General features: G+C 37.0%; 1 protein-coding gene across 2 annotated transcripts in view; it reads right to left on the reverse strand.

The window, feature by feature from the left end:
* The window catches only part of LOC140149242 (uncharacterized), a 75,949-nt gene that overhangs the window by 4,914 nt on the left and 49,645 nt on the right, over positions 1 to 21,390 (reverse strand). For both annotated transcript variants that reach the window (XM_072171473.1, XM_072171475.1), the window contains exons 13-25: positions 20,676 to 20,777; positions 14,878 to 14,994; positions 13,320 to 13,440; positions 12,381 to 12,506; positions 11,010 to 11,209; positions 9,842 to 9,909; positions 8,811 to 8,931; positions 6,118 to 6,224; positions 5,109 to 5,214; positions 3,954 to 4,107; positions 3,116 to 3,182; positions 2,494 to 2,560; positions 62 to 162 (exon numbers count right to left, since the gene is read on the reverse strand). In XM_072171473.1, coding sequence (XP_072027574.1) covers positions 62 to 162; positions 2,494 to 2,560; positions 3,116 to 3,182; positions 3,954 to 4,107; positions 5,109 to 5,214; positions 6,118 to 6,224; positions 8,811 to 8,931; positions 9,842 to 9,909; positions 11,010 to 11,209; positions 12,381 to 12,506; positions 13,320 to 13,440; positions 14,878 to 14,994; positions 20,676 to 20,777 — 1,457 coding nt within the window. The remainder of the gene's footprint in view (positions 1 to 61; positions 163 to 2,493; positions 2,561 to 3,115; positions 3,183 to 3,953; positions 4,108 to 5,108; positions 5,215 to 6,117; positions 6,225 to 8,810; positions 8,932 to 9,841; positions 9,910 to 11,009; positions 11,210 to 12,380; positions 12,507 to 13,319; positions 13,441 to 14,877; positions 14,995 to 20,675; positions 20,778 to 21,390) is intronic.

Raw genomic sequence — 21,390 nt, forward strand, 5'->3', positions numbered from 1 at the left:
CCAGATCAGGATAAGTTTCAACTGTTGAGAGACCTGCTCACATAGACATCAAGAAACTTACTTGACTCTATTCACAGTATCAGTGGCTCCGTCTCCTGTATCATGGAGTTTGGCTGCCATGACAACCACCTTGGCAACACGCACCAGCACTACCAAATTGATCTATCATGAAGAAATAAAAGACACATGTATTGAAGCACCATTGGCATCAAGTTTTACTTTACATTTTTTAACAGTAGCATTTCCATAATCTAATTGAGAATGCCTGTCTATATATGTGACGTGTCATGTCAAAAGGAGACACTTTTGGGCAGGATCGTAAATGGAGAAATAGCCAAAAATCTGCCGGGGTGATTTTTTCACAATTTGGGTTTGTTCTTGAATTTGTGATGTTATTAATGTTAAAAATATTGTCTGTTAGTTTCAGACCGGAATATAACTGGCATCTTGCATTTTTTTAGACATTTTTCAAGGTAATTCCTACTCTCAACATTGTCAATAAAATATTGTAAGGCCGATATCTCAATTTCCAATTTTATAATACTATAACTTACAAACTCAATGTCTTCGCTTAGAAATGCCCGATTTCATTGGAGAAAACGGCATTGTGGAGCAAAATATCTCTATATTTAAGATATATAAAAACCTCAAAATTGATGACCTGCCCAAATGTGTCTCCTTTTGACATGACACGTCACATATAATAGGAAACATCACATTTTAGACACAATATATTTTAACGTAACATAGTGTGTATCAAATGCTAGGAAACAAAACACCAATCTAAATATGCGTTTTTGTTACATAATTTGAGTATCCTTAACTGAAGACATGCATGAAAAAGTAAGCTATAGAGGCCGTCTTGTGAGTACTGCCATTCTGCATGTCATGTATTAGACATTACGCCCGCCAATTATGCGGAAGTTGCAGCGTGTGACGCACCTCTTCAGTCAAACGTCAACGCAGTGATCTTAGCAACAAGGCACTCTGTACCCACAAGATGGCGGCGTTGTTGTCACAATGGCTACAGCGTTTATACCCATCTGCTGTCACAGTAATCTGGACTGTTTATTGTGTTATTCTGTATTTTTGTAAGAAACTTGGGCCTAAAGAAAATACTATCAGTGTCAACATTTTAAGAAAACAGGTTTTCAGGTATCTCTTTCTTTGGTCTGACAGATCAATAAGATAATCATCAACATCAAACTTTTGTCACACCTTGTTTTTTTATTTCTATTTATTCAAACAATGGCATCTCAAGTATCTCAACCTAATCTTGATCAACATGTGTTGGTTTTTTTTGACGAAAGAGGCGAAAGGTAGACACCCTCCACTTTGAGCAACTATATTACTGATACTGGCAGATGTACAATCATGCATTAGTGTAAGACCAATCTTTTTAAATATTTTTGTGGAGGGTGTCTGCCTTTTGTCTCAAAAAGTTTGTAAAAAACTCATTTAGAGGTATATACCGTAAAGATTTGCCTAATGGCGCAACTGGAATTTAACAAACTAAAATTGTCCTCCCATAAAAACCCCACCAGCAAACAAGGGCACGTTCCCATAATTCTTGTTGAGATTTTCAGAGGAGAGAGCCCTCAGTCTATTTGTATGTGAAAGTTACCTTGAGGCAATGGAGCCCGTGTGTAACAGTGCAGAATGTTGATGCGGGAGTCTTACTTTTTTGTAAGACATTCTTGTTTGGAAATTCACGATTTAGGATTCAGATTCTTTTCACACACGGCTATCGCCTAATCATTCCAATCAATTATGATCAACAAAGGATATTTTGATAAAATATGGAATGATCTTCCATCTAACATTCGTAGTAACTATAATACAATGAGTCTCTCCATGCTTAAGAATGCTACATTGTGCACCTCAACCAAGATAATTTAATTCATAATGTACTCATAATTATTTCATATTTAACTATGTATATTTTTCCTCATGTACATGTACTACTATAAATAATATTTAAGTTGTATTTTAATTTGTAAATGTACGGCTCTTGCAGGGCCCCCAGGAAGATCAGTGTTTTCATTGATGGGATTACCCTGCTTAAAGAAAGTATAAATAATAATAATAAATAATAGGGGAATCAGTAATAAAAGCTGTAGTGTGCTGGGAGTTTGTTCTCTCTCACTCACGCTCTAGACGAACCAACACACAAGGAGTTCGCTCTTACATTTTTATGATTTGATATGACTTTGTATTTTGATGTTGTGGAGATGAAGAAATAAATTTACTACCAAACCAATTCCAGTTTATCAAATAAATTCACTACCAAACCAATTCCAGTTTATCAAGAACTTTTATTTAACCAGTGGCCTACCGCATTATATTTTATATTACACCAACGGCCTCGTTAGACGTGTGCCATTAAGTGAATCTTTATGGTATACTTGTAGATGGAATTCTATGTTAAGTTCCAGGTACAGTTACGTATAGGGAAAATTGCTCCAGTTCTGAATAAACATTAAGTGTACTTACCAGAATGACTGGTATGATAGGACCAATAAAAGCCCATAGGGTGTGATCCTTGAATTGCAGGAAACAACTGAAATGAAGGACACAAGAAAGGATAATTGAGGTTAGTTCAGCGAATGTGAAAGTATCTCATCTATATTTCCTATATCGCTTTGTAGTATCTACTTCTCAAAATATTGGGCATGCCTCTCCTCTATGACATGGTAGATACAAACAAAATAATTCCTATCTTTTATTCTCTAATAATAGATTTATATACTCTCCAATCAGTTCTGAAACTATTAAACACATTAATACATAAAATTAGCTTCTATTCACCACACTACATAAACGACAGACAGTGAACAAAATTCTACTGACCATCCTCGATATGGACCTTTGGGACAGTAGTCTGTATCAAATGAGCTAACGGGTCAGATGGGGAAGAGCGGATGATATTAAATCTATATGTTTCCAGTTTTAAACCCAGTCTTGTAACTTCTTATCCAAGAAGCTTAGTATTTAGTAAGAGGATTCCTTAATAAGACTAAAATCATTCCATAATCATAACACTTTTTAAATGTATCTCTTAAAATTTCCATACAAGCATTTCTTCTAGTAACTTTGGGAGCAATGATATACTCACAAGCCTCCTGTTCCATACTTGTCCCACTCTACTGCTGCAGCCACAACCACAATCACTATAGGAACACCTGTATGACAGAAGACACAGCAAAGAAACAATTTATTGGCCAGTCATACATCTCACACCCTGATTCATGGGCAACTATGTTCAGATTCATCTTGTCAAGTGTATGCCATGTAAACCAGTGTGCGTTCTTCATAGCTCAACAGATTTCATTTTCTGTTGTTATATTCTGATGCATTTGCCAAAGGAGAAATTGTGACATGATCAAGGGAAATGAGTCAGATGTCACAAATACTGTTTTTGAGATATTGGCAAAAACAGTGTTCAAATTCTTTTGTTTTATATTGCTTTAGGCCACTGATAAATTGCTCATAACTCAGTAACCAGATGTCTGATTTTGTAAAAAATTTCCAAATGAAAATTGCCAACATGTGACTCATTCCCCTTGATCATGTCACAAATTACAAATAATATAATAGATGACTAAGATTTGTAAATTTAATTTGAATACATTGAGACTCACTCTAATCCCACCATGCCAGGGCAGCAATAATGAGAAATTGAGAAAAAGAAGGGACACAACAGAAAAAGGTACACAAGAAAACCAACATTATAAAAGCTCTGAACTTCTTAACAAATTTTGCTGGGGATGCAGGGATTTCACAGTAATGGTATGCTTAGTTACTGAGTAAGTTGATGATCATAAAATCTCAATTTTCAAAACGGTCTCCTTTTGGCCTGATTGGATCAAATTGTCTCATATTAATATACAATGTGACTCATGTAAACTTTGGGTGTGATCAAGAAACCCTATTTTGAATCCTTGTTGACTTACCCCATCCAAGGACAAAATAAATCCATATGCGTGATTTCTCAGTATCAAACACCATAATAATCTGTCTATACAGATGTACACCCTCCACTAACATCCAGCTGAATATGGCCGTGTACAGGAAATGGAGGATCATAGTTATCACTTTGCACAGAACCTGAAGAAAAGAAAACAAGTTATTTGTTACTTTGTCGTAGATTTCGAACAAGACCTGCTCCAATATTGGTGCATAACAATTTAGAGAGAAGTCACACTCGAACAGACAGCACTACAAAGCAAGCCAAGTACACTACAAGATTCCCAAGGTACTTGGCTGATACTATACAAGGGAGCACGGAGGCCAAGCGGAACTGCTCCAACTCATAATAGGAAGCTGGCGGGTTTGAGCCCCGGCGATGCCATCATGTTGCAACCCTTGAGTAAAGCACTTTATCTTGTTTACTCTTCCCCACCCAAGTGTATAAATGGGTACAAAATGTACCGGTACAGGCATTCTTAAATGCTGGGAAGGTAACAGACTCACTATGGAGGAGGGGTGTAGGAGGTGTGGTGATACCACTACAGCAACATTTCACAGTGGAGTCTGGCCTAATTGCTAACAAAAGAGATGGCACTCCGTCCTGTAAAATACAGGTTCGACTCCTTTACCTTTACCTATACTTTTACTATACAGTACCAGGAGAGTACCAAGAGAGTACCAGTGCCAGTGTAGGTCTTGGGCAGTAGCAGCATTGGTAGGTACTCTGTGTGTGTACCAGTCAGGTACTGATTGAGACTGATTGTACATAATGATATCCCTCTGGTAACAAGAATCATCCAGGGAAGGGGAAACATTAACAACTAAACACAGTACAGAGAGTTAAACAATTTGCCCACAATCCTGGTCATAAGTAGTTGGAACACTTGCATAAATCTTGAACTGTTTCTTCTGTTATGATTGACATCCTAAAGTGTTGCTTTCTTTAGTGTAGCGTCCAAGTCCTACTAGTACTACAACCCTCTCTCTTCACTACTAATCAATGTTAGGTGTCTCTAGGGTGCATGACCAAATCAGCATATTGCAACATAGAATGCAGGCACAAGTACCTAAGTTAAAGTGTTCCAACAATTTTGACCAGAATTGCAGTTGTAGGCCTATAATAGTATATAAAACATTACCGTGTTTTCAGCTTTATCAGCTCCCAACATGAACACCAGTGTTGCCAGTAATGTGGTACTCATCAATGTCATGTGTATGGTGATTCGTTCAGACATTAGTGATGACCTAGAAATATAACATTATATGTCTGTAAAAAATCATACTTTTGGAAGACTTGTATTTTTCTTCTCAAGGTTGCCCATGATTTTACACAGGTGGATCAACGCCAAACAGTTTGTATAGAATACACATGATTTACAAATGATTGGTACCCATTAGTTTTGATGTTTATTGAAAAGCCTGCTTCTGCCAAATGCAACATTGGGTACTCTGGATAAGACAAATTTTTAATTTTGACATTTTTATAACATCAATAAGATGGATCTTATGTTGCATATTATGATGTTGCAGTCTTGGTATCAATCATTTTGATACAGCCAGTCTTGTTACCAAATGATCCCTATAAGGATAAATACAAGCAATTAACTAGCTGCTCAAATACTACATTCATGACTTTGTTTTTGTTATGTTTTTTAGTCTTTGTTTCTTTGTGCATTGTTATATTGCTGCCAGAGGACACTGCTGTCCAGTTACTTTGTGGCTACTTTAGAGTACCAGTGTAGTAGCAATCCAGTACAAATTTGTGAAATGTATGTTTGATTCCAGTGTGTGTACTCTGTACCAATGAAGTGGCCCCGGTGTGGGATGGCAGCCATAGGAATCTGGTAGTTAACATGTGGCACTGCATGTTTCCATTTCAAATTCAATACAGCACAGCCATACTTCAGTGTGCTCAGAGTGGAGGGCAGTATTTCATGTGGGCAAAACCCTGGAGATTCAAAATAATTTACCCACTTCTAGAGGCACCATCTTATTGTGTCCACCTATACCCCTAAAAGGCTAATGCCATTTTACAACACAGGATTAAGAATGAATCTAATATCACTCAAATTGTATTACAAATTAATACATAAGATTTGTTACTCAATTAAATCATAGAATAATCCAAATCTTTCCATCAACCCCTACCTTAAGTAGATGAGAATGGCTAAAGCTGCTGCAAGTGCAAAAATGGACAGCCCACTGCAAACCTTAGTGAGCACATTCTGAATATCAAGATGGTAGCTGCTAACTTCCTACAGCAGAAAACAACATCAGATAAATGTTAAAACCAACTTATTTGCAGTCAACTTAGGTACATAACACACATGGAAATTAGTAATATGTTTCAGATTGATGGCAATCTTCAAAATTACAAGTTGATCTCCCACATAATTGAGTCCTAGCCATATCAGGCACAACCAAGCACGGGAGTTATTTGTTGTGCAATTTTTTGTCATTTATCCATGAAACATTCTTGATATTTATCCATGAAACATTCTTGATCAATTAATAAACCAATATAAATAAAATTCTCCATGTATAAAATTTTCCATGAAAACTTAAATTAACCCTTGCATACCATACTTAGCTAAGCTTAGATAGGGACGATATACCTCAATATCCCTTGCATACCATACTTTGCTAAGCTTAGATAGGGACGATATACCTCAATATCCCTTGCATACCATACTTTGCTAAGCTTAGATAGGGATGATATACCTCAATATCCCTTGCATACCATACTTTGCTAAGCTTAGATAGGGATGATATACCTCAATATCCCTTGCATACCATACTTTGCTAAGCTTAGATAGGGATGATATACCTCAATATCCCTTGCACACCATACTTTGCTAAGCTTAGATAGGGATGATATACCTCAATATCCCTTGCATACCATACTTTGCTAAGCTTAGATAGGGATAAAATACCTCAATATCCCTTGCATACCATACTTTGCTAAGCTTAGATAGGGATGATATACCTCAATATCCCTTGCATACCATACTTTGCTAAGCTTAGAAAGGGACGATATACCTCAATATATCTTGCACACCATACTTTGCTAAGCTTAGATAGGGATGATATACCTCAATATCCCTTGCATACCATACTTTGCTAAGCTTAGATAGGGATGATATACCTCAATATCCCTTGCACACCATACTTTGCTAAGCTTAGATAGGGATGATATACCTCAATATCCCTTGCACACCATACTTTGCTAAGCTTAAATAGGGATGATATACCTCAATATCCCTTGCACACCATACTTTGCTAAGCTTAGATAGGGATGATATACCTCAATATCCCTTGCATACCATACTTTGCTAAGCTTAGATAGGGATGATATACCTCAATATCCCTTGCATACCATACTTTGCTAAGCTTAGATAGGGATGATATACCTCAATATCCCTTGCACACTATACTTTGCTAAGCTTAGATAGGGATGATATACCTCAATATCCCTTGCACACCATACTTTGCTAAGCTTAGATAGGGATGATATACCTCAATATCCCTTGCACACCATACTTTGCTAAGCTTAGATAGGGATGATATACCTCAATATCCCTTGCATACCATACTTTGCTAAGCTTAGATAGGGATGATATACCTCAATATCCCTTGCATACCATACTTTGCTAAGCTTAGATAGGGATGATATACCTCAATATCCCTTGCACACTATACTTTGCTAAGCTTAGATAGGGATGATATACCTCAATATCCCTTGCATACCATACTTTGCTAAGCTTAGATAGGGATGATATACCTCAATATCCCTTGCATACCATACTTTGCTAAGCTTAGATAGGGATGATATACCTCAATATCCCTTGCACACTATACTTTGCTAAGCTTAGATAGGGATGATATACCTCAATATCCCTTGCATACCATACTTTGCTAAGCTTAGATAGGGATGATATACCTCAATATCCCTTGCACACCATACTTTGCTAAGCTTAGATAGGGATGATATACCTCAATATCCCTTGCATACCATACTTTGCTAAGCTTAGATAGGGATGATATACCTCAATATCCCTTGCACACCATACTTTGCTAAGCTTAGATAGGGATGATATACCTCAATATCCCTTGCATACCATACTTTGCTAAGCTTAGATAGGGATGATATACCTCAATATCCCTTGCACACTATACTTTGCTAAGCTTAGATAGGGATGATATACCTCAATATCCCTTGCACACCATACTTTGCTAAGCTTAGATAGGGATGATATACCTCAATATCCCTTGCACACCATACTTTGCTAAGCTTAGATAGGGATGATATACCTCAATATCCCTTGCATACCATACTTTGCTAAGCTTAGATAGGGATGATATACCTCAATATCCCTTGCATACCATACTTTGCTAAGCTTAGATAGGGATGATATACCTCAATATCCCTTGCACACTATACTTTGCTAAGCTTAGATAGGGATGATATACCTCAATATCCCTTGCATACCATACTTTGCTAAGCTTAGATAGGGATGATATACCTCAATATCCCTTGCACACCATACTTTGCTAAGCTTAAATAGGGATGATATACCTCAATATCCCTTGCATACCATACTTTGCTAAGCTTAGATAGGGATGAAATACCTCAATATCCCTTGCACACCATACTTTGCTAAGCTTAGATAGGGATGAAATACCTCAATATCCCTTGCACACCATACTTTGCTAAGCTTAGATAGGGATGATATACCTCAATATCCCTTGCATACCATACTTTGCTAAGCTTAGATAGGGATGATATACCTCAATATCCCTTGCACACCATACTTTGCTAAGCTTACATAGGGATGATATACCTCAATATCAGCTAGATACATGAGTACAGCAAATGTAGTGGTATGTGTTGATGCACAGTCAGTTTCCTTTGCTCTCTTGTCTTCAGCTGTAAGACCTTTGGCAGACCACACAAAATCATCTCTGCAACAGGACACAAGACAGTTAAACAATCAAAACTTGTTAGAAAGACCAACATCAAATGGTAGACCACAGATACAGTCAGGAAAGTGATTTTCCAAAGAGTAATCAACTTTGGACAAGCCACCTCAAAAGCTTACATAACACCAGCAGTGTGGTGTTATAATTCTAAATAAGTTCTACATGCCTTTGTATTATAATGTATGAAGTCATGTGCGACAAATGTGTTGAATCAACCCATGCACAAATAAGTGCATTATATATACATTATAGATCCTGTGTCACGTATTGGGGTACCCAAAAAGGTGGCTTTGTTACATTTTGATGTGCAGCTTGGATTTCAAAACACTGTCTCTTGAGTATTCCTTCACTTAGAAGATTCAATTAGGTCTTAAATTGAGGCTAATTTATTCTAGATTACTCATGTTTTTATCCTGTTTTAAAATATTTTTTAATTATTTTCTTATGACGTTGCCATGAAATGTGCCAAGGGTGGCTGAGGATTAGGGGAGGAGGATTAGGGGAGGGATTCATATCGTAAATTTGATTTAAAACCCCATTAAAAATTTGAATCTAGTAAAAAATGTCTAAATGGACTCCCAGACATCTAAACCAAGTAAATAAATACAGAAGTTCATTTAAAAGACCAATACTTGCTCAAAATGATTGTAAATGTGGAAAAAAAAGAGGTGGGGTTACATCCTCCCTACTTTGTGATTGTTTTTGCCCTCACTCTCTCATTTTTCAACCGATTTCCATAACAAAGGTGTCAAAATGCTCAGGGAGGATGAACCACTTCAAATGAGATGTGTAGGTAAAATGTTTGAGCCATTTAATTTTTTACTATGTAACACAAAAGGTACCCCAGGTTGTGACACAGGACCTATAATGAAAACTAAATAAACTGACTTACTTTTCACTCTCATCATGAAAACAACATCTTGCTTCTTCAATTGCTTTGCCTTTGGAATTACTAGCAGCCTGTAAAATAAGTATGAATAAAACTAATGAGTAACTCTAAAAATGGCAATTTTCTAGTGTCTGTCATTTAATGGCACACTGTTATTATTGTTAATATGTAAACGCTACATAAATCTTTGTTTACACCTACATTCAAACACACACAATAATATCACACCTCCCCCACCCTTACACACAAAAACACTCCCCCCACACACACCCCTATGTGAACCCACCTTCAAACAGAGTTTAAGACTATGCAAACAGAGACATTACATCCTGACTTTCAGCTGTTAACCGGGGACGTGACACAAATTATACACAATTTGTACGACGTTTAACCTATCTACCAGGATGTATTTATTATCACCTATAAGGGACACTCTCTCAATTGATTATCTATGTTATTTGTAGCCCATTATTTCCACGTACTTATAAAACAGGGATGGTCTTTGGTTCCCAAGAGGTCCCCAGTTGCAATTTAGGGTATCACACATTTGTCCCCATTTGGAGATGATTACAAATGCACGCATCCCACTCACCTACCTGCCAGCAACTGCGGACATTGTGTTTTGCTATCAAACCCAGGATGTCAAATTGATGTTTACTCGATAAACTGTGTATAATACACAGTACAAAATATGCGTACCAACGGCCATCAGTATTATTATGTATCTTTCAAATGCATTTACAGTGCAATTGTGACCTACTGCAGATATCCACAAACTGAGCACAGTCCTTGTTGGCAAGTACAGCTCCACAGTTTAAATGTGAAAAATCTTGTGTGTCCTCATTTGCACACAAACACCGACTCGCACACACACACAAGCACAAAATGAGAGGCAAATTAAGATGGCTATGTATGGTTTGCTGGAATGTCACAAGGATGGCCTATGAGATATACCTGAGGTTAGTCATGTACTTAACTGGAAGCCAGAAGGATTCAATGGCAGTATTTACATAGTTGTGATATTCTACCAAACCTAGAGCAAAGATAATAGAGGAGGACTTGCGACGTACACTGTACGTACATGTAAATAGACAATGAAAGAGATTGGGCATATGTACATGCAGACAAACCAACAGACAGACAGAATAGTGCTTTTGGATTTGATTCACACCTCTTCATGAGCTAGTGAAAACTTAATCGGTGTTGATACAGGTTCTCCATTGACATTCATCTCAAAGGATATCATATTTGATGCAATGCGTCCAATATCTTGATTAAGTCCTAGTTTGATTTTATCTGGCACATCTTTGCGTTCAGTACGTAGGGCTGTAGTATCAATAACGACAACAGAAATAACCACTTTGGCTGAACCTGCAATAACAACACCCATACTGGAAAATTAGGCAATTATTATACTAGACATTTCAATTGAATGAACACAGCTTTCAACAGCTGTACACGATCCAATCGCGGTCGTATATCGCATACTTCAAACTATAATGTGAACGCATGACCTTGGATTCGCTTCCACATTACGCCCGCGCAGTCACATAGTCTGGCATACATTGCATAGTGTACACAAACAATCGTCACACTATGTCAGGCTGAGTTCAATCAAATTCCTACTGAATATTGTAGTGAGATTATATTGTTAACAGGTCAAAATGAACAAAATTCTGCATGATTTCTCAATTTGTCACACATACATTTTGTAATATAAGTAACCCTAACCTACTTCAGGGGTTCACAGTGAAACACAACCCATGTTACAGCAAGTAATCTGCATGTGTTCTGAGGCAGACAGTCCTAAATTATACTGAACTCATTCTACAATCACTAGCAACATGTGACTGAATTATGACCAATAAACTCATAGACTAATGCAGACTATTTTCCAACAGTTAAAGTCCCTGTGCATTGTATGCTGTGAATTCTCACATATTCATGAGGGCCGATCGTTCAATTGTGCCATGTCTAACAATCACGCCAGCATTGCATGCTTTCGCGTATACGTGATAGAGCTTTTCTATGTCTTTGTGTTTTTAGGCCATAAAAATAAGTGGTATGTGCAAAGCAGTTTTGCCTGTCGCACTTCATGGAACAATTAGCCCTCATTATTGGATGATGCTGAGACTTTGTCTGTATCTCATGAATAAACTACTCGGCTCATGATCAAGCTCGTTGTTCGCCAATTCAGAAAATCTAGAAATCATCAAAAATCAGATATTTACATTTTTGGTAAATTATATAAGTACGCTAAGTTATAACACTGAAAATGAGCTAGTATAAAGGGAGGAAAGGACACAATTGGCACAATGTTAGAGGAGTCTGGCTGTATGGACACTTCATTAACATAACTGTTATTAACTTCCTGCCATATATATAGAGGTTACTCTGGATTGATAATTCCTGATGGAAAGCTGCTAATGTCTAACACTATGATGTGCACTGGTAACAGATATTATTGCAATAATTACTGTGCCAACACTAACCACCCTCCCCTCCCTATAGTTTTTTCAAATGGAATATGAAAGTGTGTTACCATTATAACCATCAAAGTTAAAGTTATCTGAATCGGCAGATACGGCAGCACCAAGGTTCTCCTCTGTTTCATATTCATATCCTTCCTCTTCTAAACCAGTTGAATCTTCCACTGCAGCATATATCTCTGAAAAAGAGAAAAACGATATTATATCAATATTTCGAAATATATTTGGCCACAATTTATTTGCAATGTACTGAGCTACATGAAAATTACACTCTGCAGGTTTTCAAAGCCATTATAATAATTAATATCATATCCTGACTGCAAGAATACAACATTTAAATGCAAAAAAGATATCACACAAGAATTCTGTGTTAAATTGGTTCTGCTTAAACATTTATTGCATTCAAATAAAAAACATCAACCAAAAATAGACACAGAACCAGATGTGTGGCAGTCCTTGATTTTCAAAACTTAAGTTGACTGTTACCTCTCACGTGATTTACATTTAGATTCATTTCTAATGGGAAGGAAATGCACTTACATTTGTCTCAAGGACTGGGGCTATCTACAGTTAAGAATTAATAAGCAAAAATACAAGTAAATATTAGCAAGTTGTATTTGATCAGTTTCAAGTGAAAGAATACATCTTAGTGTTGATAAATATCAAGAAATCTCAAATTCGGGCGTGAACGAATATGTCTTCCATTACTCTGGCCTTAAAGCAAACCAACTCAAGCCTCTTACCGATGGTGTCTTCCTTGATGGATAGTGGCCATTTATTATGTACATAAGACTAATTTAAAGCAAACCAACTAAAGCCCCCCTTCCCGCCGGTGTCTTCCTTGATGGATAGTGGCCATTTATTATGTACATAAGACTAATTTACAGCAAACCAACTAAAGCCCCCTTACCGACGGTGTCTTCCTTGATGGATAGTGGCCATTTATTATGTACATAAGACTAATTTACAGCAAACCAACTCAAGCCCCTTACCAACGGTGTCTTCCTTGATGGATAGTGGCTCATCCTCTTCTTCCTTTTGTGATGCCACAGTTGAAGCCATGTTACTTACACCCTGGATTATGTTTGTGGCAGTTTTGGCTTTGGATAGTTCCTACATATAGAGAAATAGATATGCAGACAAAGAGATACAATAATTAAAGAGTTGCTTTTTGCAACTTTGCTACATGGCGTCTGAAACCACCGATTTAATCAGGCAATTGACTAGACTTCTCCGTAGTCCACTTGCCAATTGTGCATACTCTGGCTATTACATTTTTAAAAGCTTAAAACTCTGATTCAATTATTTGTGCACAATTGACAGATTTTCACATCTGATCTTTTCAGTCACCCTACTCCCTCTGTTTGTTAGCTTCCCAAGTGGACTACTGACTTTGGATTGCGGTTTACATGCTTAACACGGTTGTCTATGAGCTTCTATGGATGAGATTGTCGGATTCCTGGCCTACTAAAATTGGCCATGATGTAATGCATCTTTAAATGAATCGGCTTGTGATTGGTCGCCCAGATCTCATTATTGTTTAAATCCTCCCGACACGTACCATTACCATTAACTATACATGGTACACATCTATCTATGGAATGCGGCGCTTTTGTGCTGTCGCGAAAGTTGGTGGATGAACGTACGCATCTAGCGTGTATTGTACCACCATGCTTAGTCTTGTGGTTAGATTTGATTGATAAACAAGTATGATTGACAGTGTGTTTTAGAGAACAAAGTCCCGGGGTAAAGTTCTGCTTAAAAGTGAAAGTCCATAGTCGATTTTTAACTCGTAATAAACTGGCAGATTCTAAAATGAGAATTGTTCAGTATTGAAGTGCAATTATAATTATGCCATTATGATATGTTGCATTCAATAATATAAGCCTACGTATACTTGACTTTTACTGTCAAAAATATAATTATATAAACTTTTTCATAACCATTTTATACTAGTATTTTGATGTAATAAATATCAGAATAATTCCGAGTTCAACTGAATGGGTTCATCATGATTAATAACATATTTTTATTTATCAAAAATCAACTATGGCATAGTCTAGCAATTGACCCACTGGACTGGTCATGTGATAGATGGCTAGATATCATCTTGATGGCCCAATCAAGACTATATCTCATGCATGGGACCGGGCCAATAAACTTAAAAAGGCAATACCTAGCCATCTATCATGTGACCCGTCCAGCGGGTCAGTTGTCTGATGAAGTCTGGTGGTTACAGATGCAACGCAGCAAAGTTGCACCAAGTTAGTTTCAGTATTAGAATTATTTCCAAAACTATGTTTACAACTACTGGATGACTAAGAACATTCACTCATTTAAACAAAGACATCCTACACATGAAATAGAATTTAATAGACACTTTTATTTGGCATGTGAACAGACATTTTGAGAATTAAGGTAAATCCTAATTATATTGGGTGTATTTTGATGTTAGTTAATGGTCAGGCAGAAAATATATTCAGAATATGATTGAGTTTCAATTTGCCATGAAGGCACAATAGTGTTAATTAACTGATTTACACAACTTACCACTTGTTCGGCCTTGGTGATTGAATTTTCCACATCTACTAAAGGATCCCTATCGCCTGGTGCTACTGTACTGCTTTCACTTCCCCCTGCCTCAGCGGACAAACCACCGATCTCAGTCTAAATTATTGGCAACAAAATAATACATGGCAAGACTAGTCAACCTTTACTAACAATAATTACGGTACATTTTTACACACACACAAACCCAACCACCAGCATATTTGAACAAAAATACACACTTTTAAGTTTGATTTGCCATACAGCGGATTGTGGACCCTTTTTCCCTCATTTCAATAATATATTACAAAGTGATTTGTATATCAATGAATGTATACTCACATATGAATCATATACTCCCATGCCAAAAAGGAATGTATACTCACATATGAATCATATTCTCCCATGCCAAAAAGGAATGTATACTCACATATATGAATCATATTCTCCCATGCCAAAAAGGAATGTATACTCACATATGAATCATATACTCCCATGTCAAAAAGGAATGTATACTCACATATGAATCATATTCTCCCATGTCAAAAAGGAATGTATACTCACATATGAATCATATACTCCCATGTCAAAAAGGAATGTATACTCACATATGAATCATATTCTCCCATGCCAAAAAGGAATGTATACTCACATATGAATCATATTCTCCCATGCCAAAAAGGAATGTATACTCACATATGAATCATATTCTCCCATGCCAAAAGGAATGTATACTCACATATGAATCATATTCTCCCATGCCAAAAAGAATGTATACTCACATATGAATCATATTCTCCCATGCCAAAAGGAATGTATACTCACATATGAATCATATTCTCCCATGCCAAAAGGAATGTATACTCACATATGAATCATATTCTTCCATGCCAAAAAGGAATGTATACTCACATATGAATCATATTCTCCCATGTCAATGCTAGTCCTTATGACTTATGTCAATGAATGTATATTCCTTATGAATCAAAGTATCCCATTCCAATGCTAGCCTTTAAGTCAATGAATGTATACTCACATATGGGTCATAGCCTTTAAGTCAATGAATGCACTCGCATATGGATCATAGCCTTTAAGTCAATGAATGTATACTCACATATGGGTCATAGCCTTTAAGTCAATGAATGTTTACTCACATATGAATCATAGTCTCCCATGTCAATAGTAGCCCTACGACTTATGTCAATGAATGTACAGGGTGTCCCAAAAAAAAGAGGCCCCACATTGCGCCCTCTTTTTCTCCTATTTCTGAAAAGTTGATCAAATATATTTTGGTATGTAAAAAAACCTTCAATCGTTAGCTTTAATAAACCAAAACAATTATTTCAATCGGCTCATAACTTTTGAAGATATGCCCTTTTAAAGAAATGTATCCGTTTTTCACTCTGTCCACGGAGGAGGTTTGGCTACTTCAAAGATTGAAAAGTGCATATACCATGCATGACTATATTATTATTATTATTAAACAGCATTTATGAAGCGCCTTATCAATGAGATCAAGGCGCTGTACAAAGAGACTTTAAAAATTACATCTTAAATTACAACTTACATTACACATACTAAAAACATTGCATACACTGTTAAGCAACAATTAAATATATACACATGCAAAAAAAATATATATAAACAGGTGACAAGCTCACTATCAAGAGGCAAGTAGAAAATTAACATGTTGGAAAAAGATGGGTTTTGAGCGATTTCTTGAATCTATGGATGGAAGGAGTTGGCGGATGTGAATGGGCAGAGAGTTCCAAAGGCGCTGTGCAGCTGCCGTGAAGGCTTTGTCCCCAAGTGTTCGCTTTTTTTGTGCGTGGTATGGCAAGACGTAACTTGTCGTCACCAGATCTCAAATTCTCTCTAGATGGAACATAAGGAATGAGATACTCGGTGAGATAGGACGGCAGTAGTCCATGGATACCTTTATAAGCCAGCAGCATGAGTTTGAAAACTATCCGGGATTCAAGAGGCAGCCAATGGAGTTCTCTGAGCAATGGAGCTGATGAATGTCTCCTATCCAATCTAAACACAATCCGCCGCCTATTTTGCAGAGATTGAAGTTTCTTCAGATCTTTGGATGTGATGCCATACATCATAGCATTTGAATAGTCAAGTCTGGATAAAATCAGTGAGCGGACAAGTTTGTGGCAGCTATCAACAGTGATGTACCGACGGATCCTGTAGATGTTACGGAGGTGGAAATTGATGGACTTCGCCGTGTGTTTCACATGTCCTGTCATTGACATCGTCTGATCAAAGACAACACCAAGGTTTTTGATAACAAGAGATTGCAATATAGTGCTGCCACCAATATTAATGCAGATGTCCTTGATATATTTGATGTTATAGTTAGACGATGCTATAAAGAACTCGGATTTTTCACTGTTAAGTTTGAGCTTATTTCTAGTCATCCAATCACTGATTTCATTAATACAAGAAGAGAGTTTGTCAATGGCAAATTTGATATCACTTTCGGATTTAGCATTAAACGGTAAATAAAGCTGCACATCATCGGCATACATATGGTACTTGATCTTGTACTTCTGAATGATAGCACCAAGACAACATGTATACAAAACGAAGAAGAGCGGGCCAACCACAGAGCCCTGTGGAATCCCATAATGGAGAGCGTGATTGCTAGATGAAGCATCTCCGACGGATACTGCCGAAAAGAACGATTTTGAAGATAAGATGATATCCATGCCAAGGCTGTGCCACATATTCCATAGGTGTGTTTAAGCCGATTCAATAGGATGGCATGGTCTACCGTGATCGAATCGGCGGATAAATCGAGTAATACAACCGCAACAGCATTATTTTCGTCCATAGATCTTAGTATATCAGTTCTAACACGAAGGAGAGCAGTTTCTGCGCAATGCAGTTCTCTGTACGCGGATTGGAATGGTTCTAGGAGGCCGTGGGAATTGAGATGGTCTTTAATCTGGCTACACACGACCTTCTCCATTAATTTAGACACATAGCTTATATTTGACACTGGGCGGAAATTCTTTAAAACCTCTTTGTCGAGGGAAGGCTTCTTCAAGAGGGGGGATACAATCGCCTCACGGAGCTTAGATGGAAAGACACCTGTACTTAAAGACACATTAATTATAGATGTTAACGGTTTACACAACAATTCAACGTTCTCTTTAAACAACCACAGAGGAATGGTATCTAAAGCACATGATTTGGGTGGCATAGATGAAATGATTTTACACACCTCTTCAACAGTGACCTGGTTAAATGAAGACAAAGAAACATTTTTGCTTAAAAGATTCTGACAGTACTCTAAAGGTTTGCAATCTTGAAGAGCACTAGGTACACTATCAAGATCCTGCCTGATTTTAGAAACCTTTTCAACAAAGAATCTGGCAAATGAATTGCACATTTCATTCAAATTATCAAAGTCAGGAAGTTGTTTAGTAACATTGTTCAAGAGTTTGTTCAGAGTCACAAACATGTTCTTATTGCTTGAATTCTCAAGTTGTTCTTGATAATAGTTTTCCTTGGCATGTTGTATGAGTTTACTAGTAACCTTAGTTTGTTCAACATAGTCATCATGATCACATTGGTTCTTACTTTTAACCACTTTCTTTCACATTGTCTACGCTTCGTCTAGCATCTCTGATTGTTTCATCAAACCAGGGCGACGTGGGCTTGATACTGCGAGCACGCTGCCGCGGAGGTGCATGGGTGTTCAACACACTTAGAATAGAAGAGTCAAACTTCCCAAGCATCTCCTCAGCAGAGTCCTCACCAAGGTCCAGGTCGCTCAAACTTGATGCAAGGTCATTAGCAAATGAAACACTATCAATCCCCTTTATATTTCTAACATTACTTGAAACTTTCATAGGTTGGGGTTTCTCACAATTTATTGCACAGTTAATAAGTTCATGATCAGATCCTAGCGTTGGCAAGACTTGGCACTTAGTTACAAGATTTTCTTCATTGCGAGATATGATCAGGTCCAAAGTGTGTCCGTCCTTATGAGTAGACTGATGAACATTTCTTGATGATAACTTTATAAAATAACAACTTTATTTAAGGGAATGGGCTTTACCGGTGGGCTTATGGGTTGTGGATTTTGTTAAGTGTCATTAATTTGGGCGAAATTGATGTGGGATGGGACTTCTTTTGCTATACTTGCAATTACTTATGTTTTTCTCGTTTCTTGCTTTCTTTTTATTGACAACATAAGTCATTTCTCTTTTTGGAATAAAAGGTACCCCTGAAAAGGGCTGTTTAGTTTGTCTTTGGTTCTTTTGAAGTGAGTTTACTGTGCTGCTCTGCCCTCTACCTGGTTGCCTCCGTGACGAATACAGGTTTCAGCCCTAGTTCTCATTGCATTAATTCCGTTGCGTGCCATCCTTAAGGGCTTGTGCGTCGGATACTTGCGAATGCAGCAGTAATACGGGGTTGCGAAGATGTTTGAAGTTAGCTGGTGATCCTCGCTTATAGTGAATGCTTTCCCAAGACTAATGCTATTATCTATCCATGTCATTAACCGTGTGTTTCGTTTAAATCTTTGATGTAGCCAAACCTCATCCGTGGACAGAGTGAAAAACGGGTACATTTCTTAAAGAGGGCATATCTTAAAAAATTGTGAGCCGATTGAAAGAATTGTTTTGGTTTATTAAAGCTAACGATTTAGGGTTTCTTTACATACCAAAATATATTTGATCAACGTTTCAGAAATAGGAGAAAAAGAGGGCGCAATGTGGGGCCTCTTTTTTTTGGGACACCCTGTATATTCATTATGAATCAAAGTATCCCATGTCAATGGTAGCCCTTGAGTCAAGGAATGTATACTCACATCAGCCTTTAAGTCAATGAATGTTTACTCACATATGGGTCATAGCCTTTAAGTCAATGAATGTATACTCGCATATGGATCATCATAGGCTTTAAGTCAATGAATGTATACTCGCATATGGGTCATAGCCTTTAAGTCAATGAATGTATACTCGCATGTGGGTCATAACCTTTAAGTCAATGAATGTATACTCACATATGGGTCATAGCCTTTAAGTCAATGAATGTATACTCGCATATGGATCATCATAGCCTTTAAGTCAATGAATGTATACTCGCATATGGGTCATAGCCTTTAAGTCAATGAATGTATACTCGCATATGGATCATCATAGCCTTTAAGTCAATGAATGCATACTCGCATATGGATCATAGCCTTTAAGTCAATGAATGCATACTCGCATATGGATCATCATAGCCTTTAAGTCAATGAATGTTTACTCACATATGGATCATAGCCTTTAAGTCAATGAATGCATACTCACATATGGGTCATAGCCTTTAAGTCAATGAATGCATACTCGCATATGGATCATAGCCTTTAAGTCAATGAATGTATACTCACATATGGGTCATAGCCTTTAAGTCAATGAAATGTATACTCGCATATGGATCATCATAGCCTTTAAGTCAATGAATGTATACTCGCATATGGATCATCATAGCCTTTAAGTCAATGAATGTATACTCGCATATGGATCATCATAGCCTTTAAGTCAATGAATGTATACTCACATATGGGTCATAGCCTTTAAGTCAATGAATGTATACTCGCATATGGGTCATAGCCTTTAAGTCAATGAATGTATACTCACATATGGGTCATAGCCTTTAAGTCAATGAATGTATACTCGCATATGGATCATAGCCTTTAAGTCAATGCATGTATACTCGCATATGGATCATAGCCTTTAAGTCAATGAATGTATACTCACATATGGGTCATAGCCTTTAAGTCAATAATGTATACTCACATATGGATCATAGTCTCCCATGTCAATGCTAGCCTTTAAGTCCCATCCGTCACTACTTGCAAATAGTAGATTTACTAAACCAACAACATCTGCAACAATCTCCTATTGGCAAATATTAGAAAGAAAGCAAGTTGATGGGTAATTATAAATGATGGTAAAAACAATAAACTACCTATATGCATCTATGGATCAATTTTTGTTTCTCATTCATCTGGAGAAGGGCAACAATCAAAGGACATTTCATGATACACAGCATCATCCCCCACTTTTCTCAAAAAAAGTTGAGATTTTTATATCACTGGAAACCTCTGGCCACATAATGTTCATGTACAACAAATTTCTTGCAGATTAATTCATTTAGCAAAAATATCATGAAATTTGAATTGCGTTCTGGTACACCAGAACAAAATTACAACACATTGTCTATGGAGCAGTATAATACACATAATCATGCACAACTCGCAAATGCAAAACTGGAATCAATTGAAATTTTGGGAATCAGCTTTTTTGTGTGCAGATGTTTACTGAAAATGTCATAAAAAGAGGGTGCTAGGATCACAAAATACTCCTTTAAACTCAATGAACTGTTTAATTAATTGTATTTTTAAATACAAAAAAACTCACTGTTTTTGTGATACAATAAGTATAAATTGAGATGTGTATTTGCTCAGAAGGGCACCAGAAATAGTTTTTTATGTTTCCAATTAAAACATAT

The sequence above is a fragment of the Amphiura filiformis genome, chromosome 3, assembly GCF_039555335.1.
Source record: "Amphiura filiformis chromosome 3, Afil_fr2py, whole genome shotgun sequence".
Classification (NCBI taxonomy): domain Eukaryota; kingdom Metazoa; phylum Echinodermata; class Ophiuroidea; order Amphilepidida; family Amphiuridae; genus Amphiura; species Amphiura filiformis.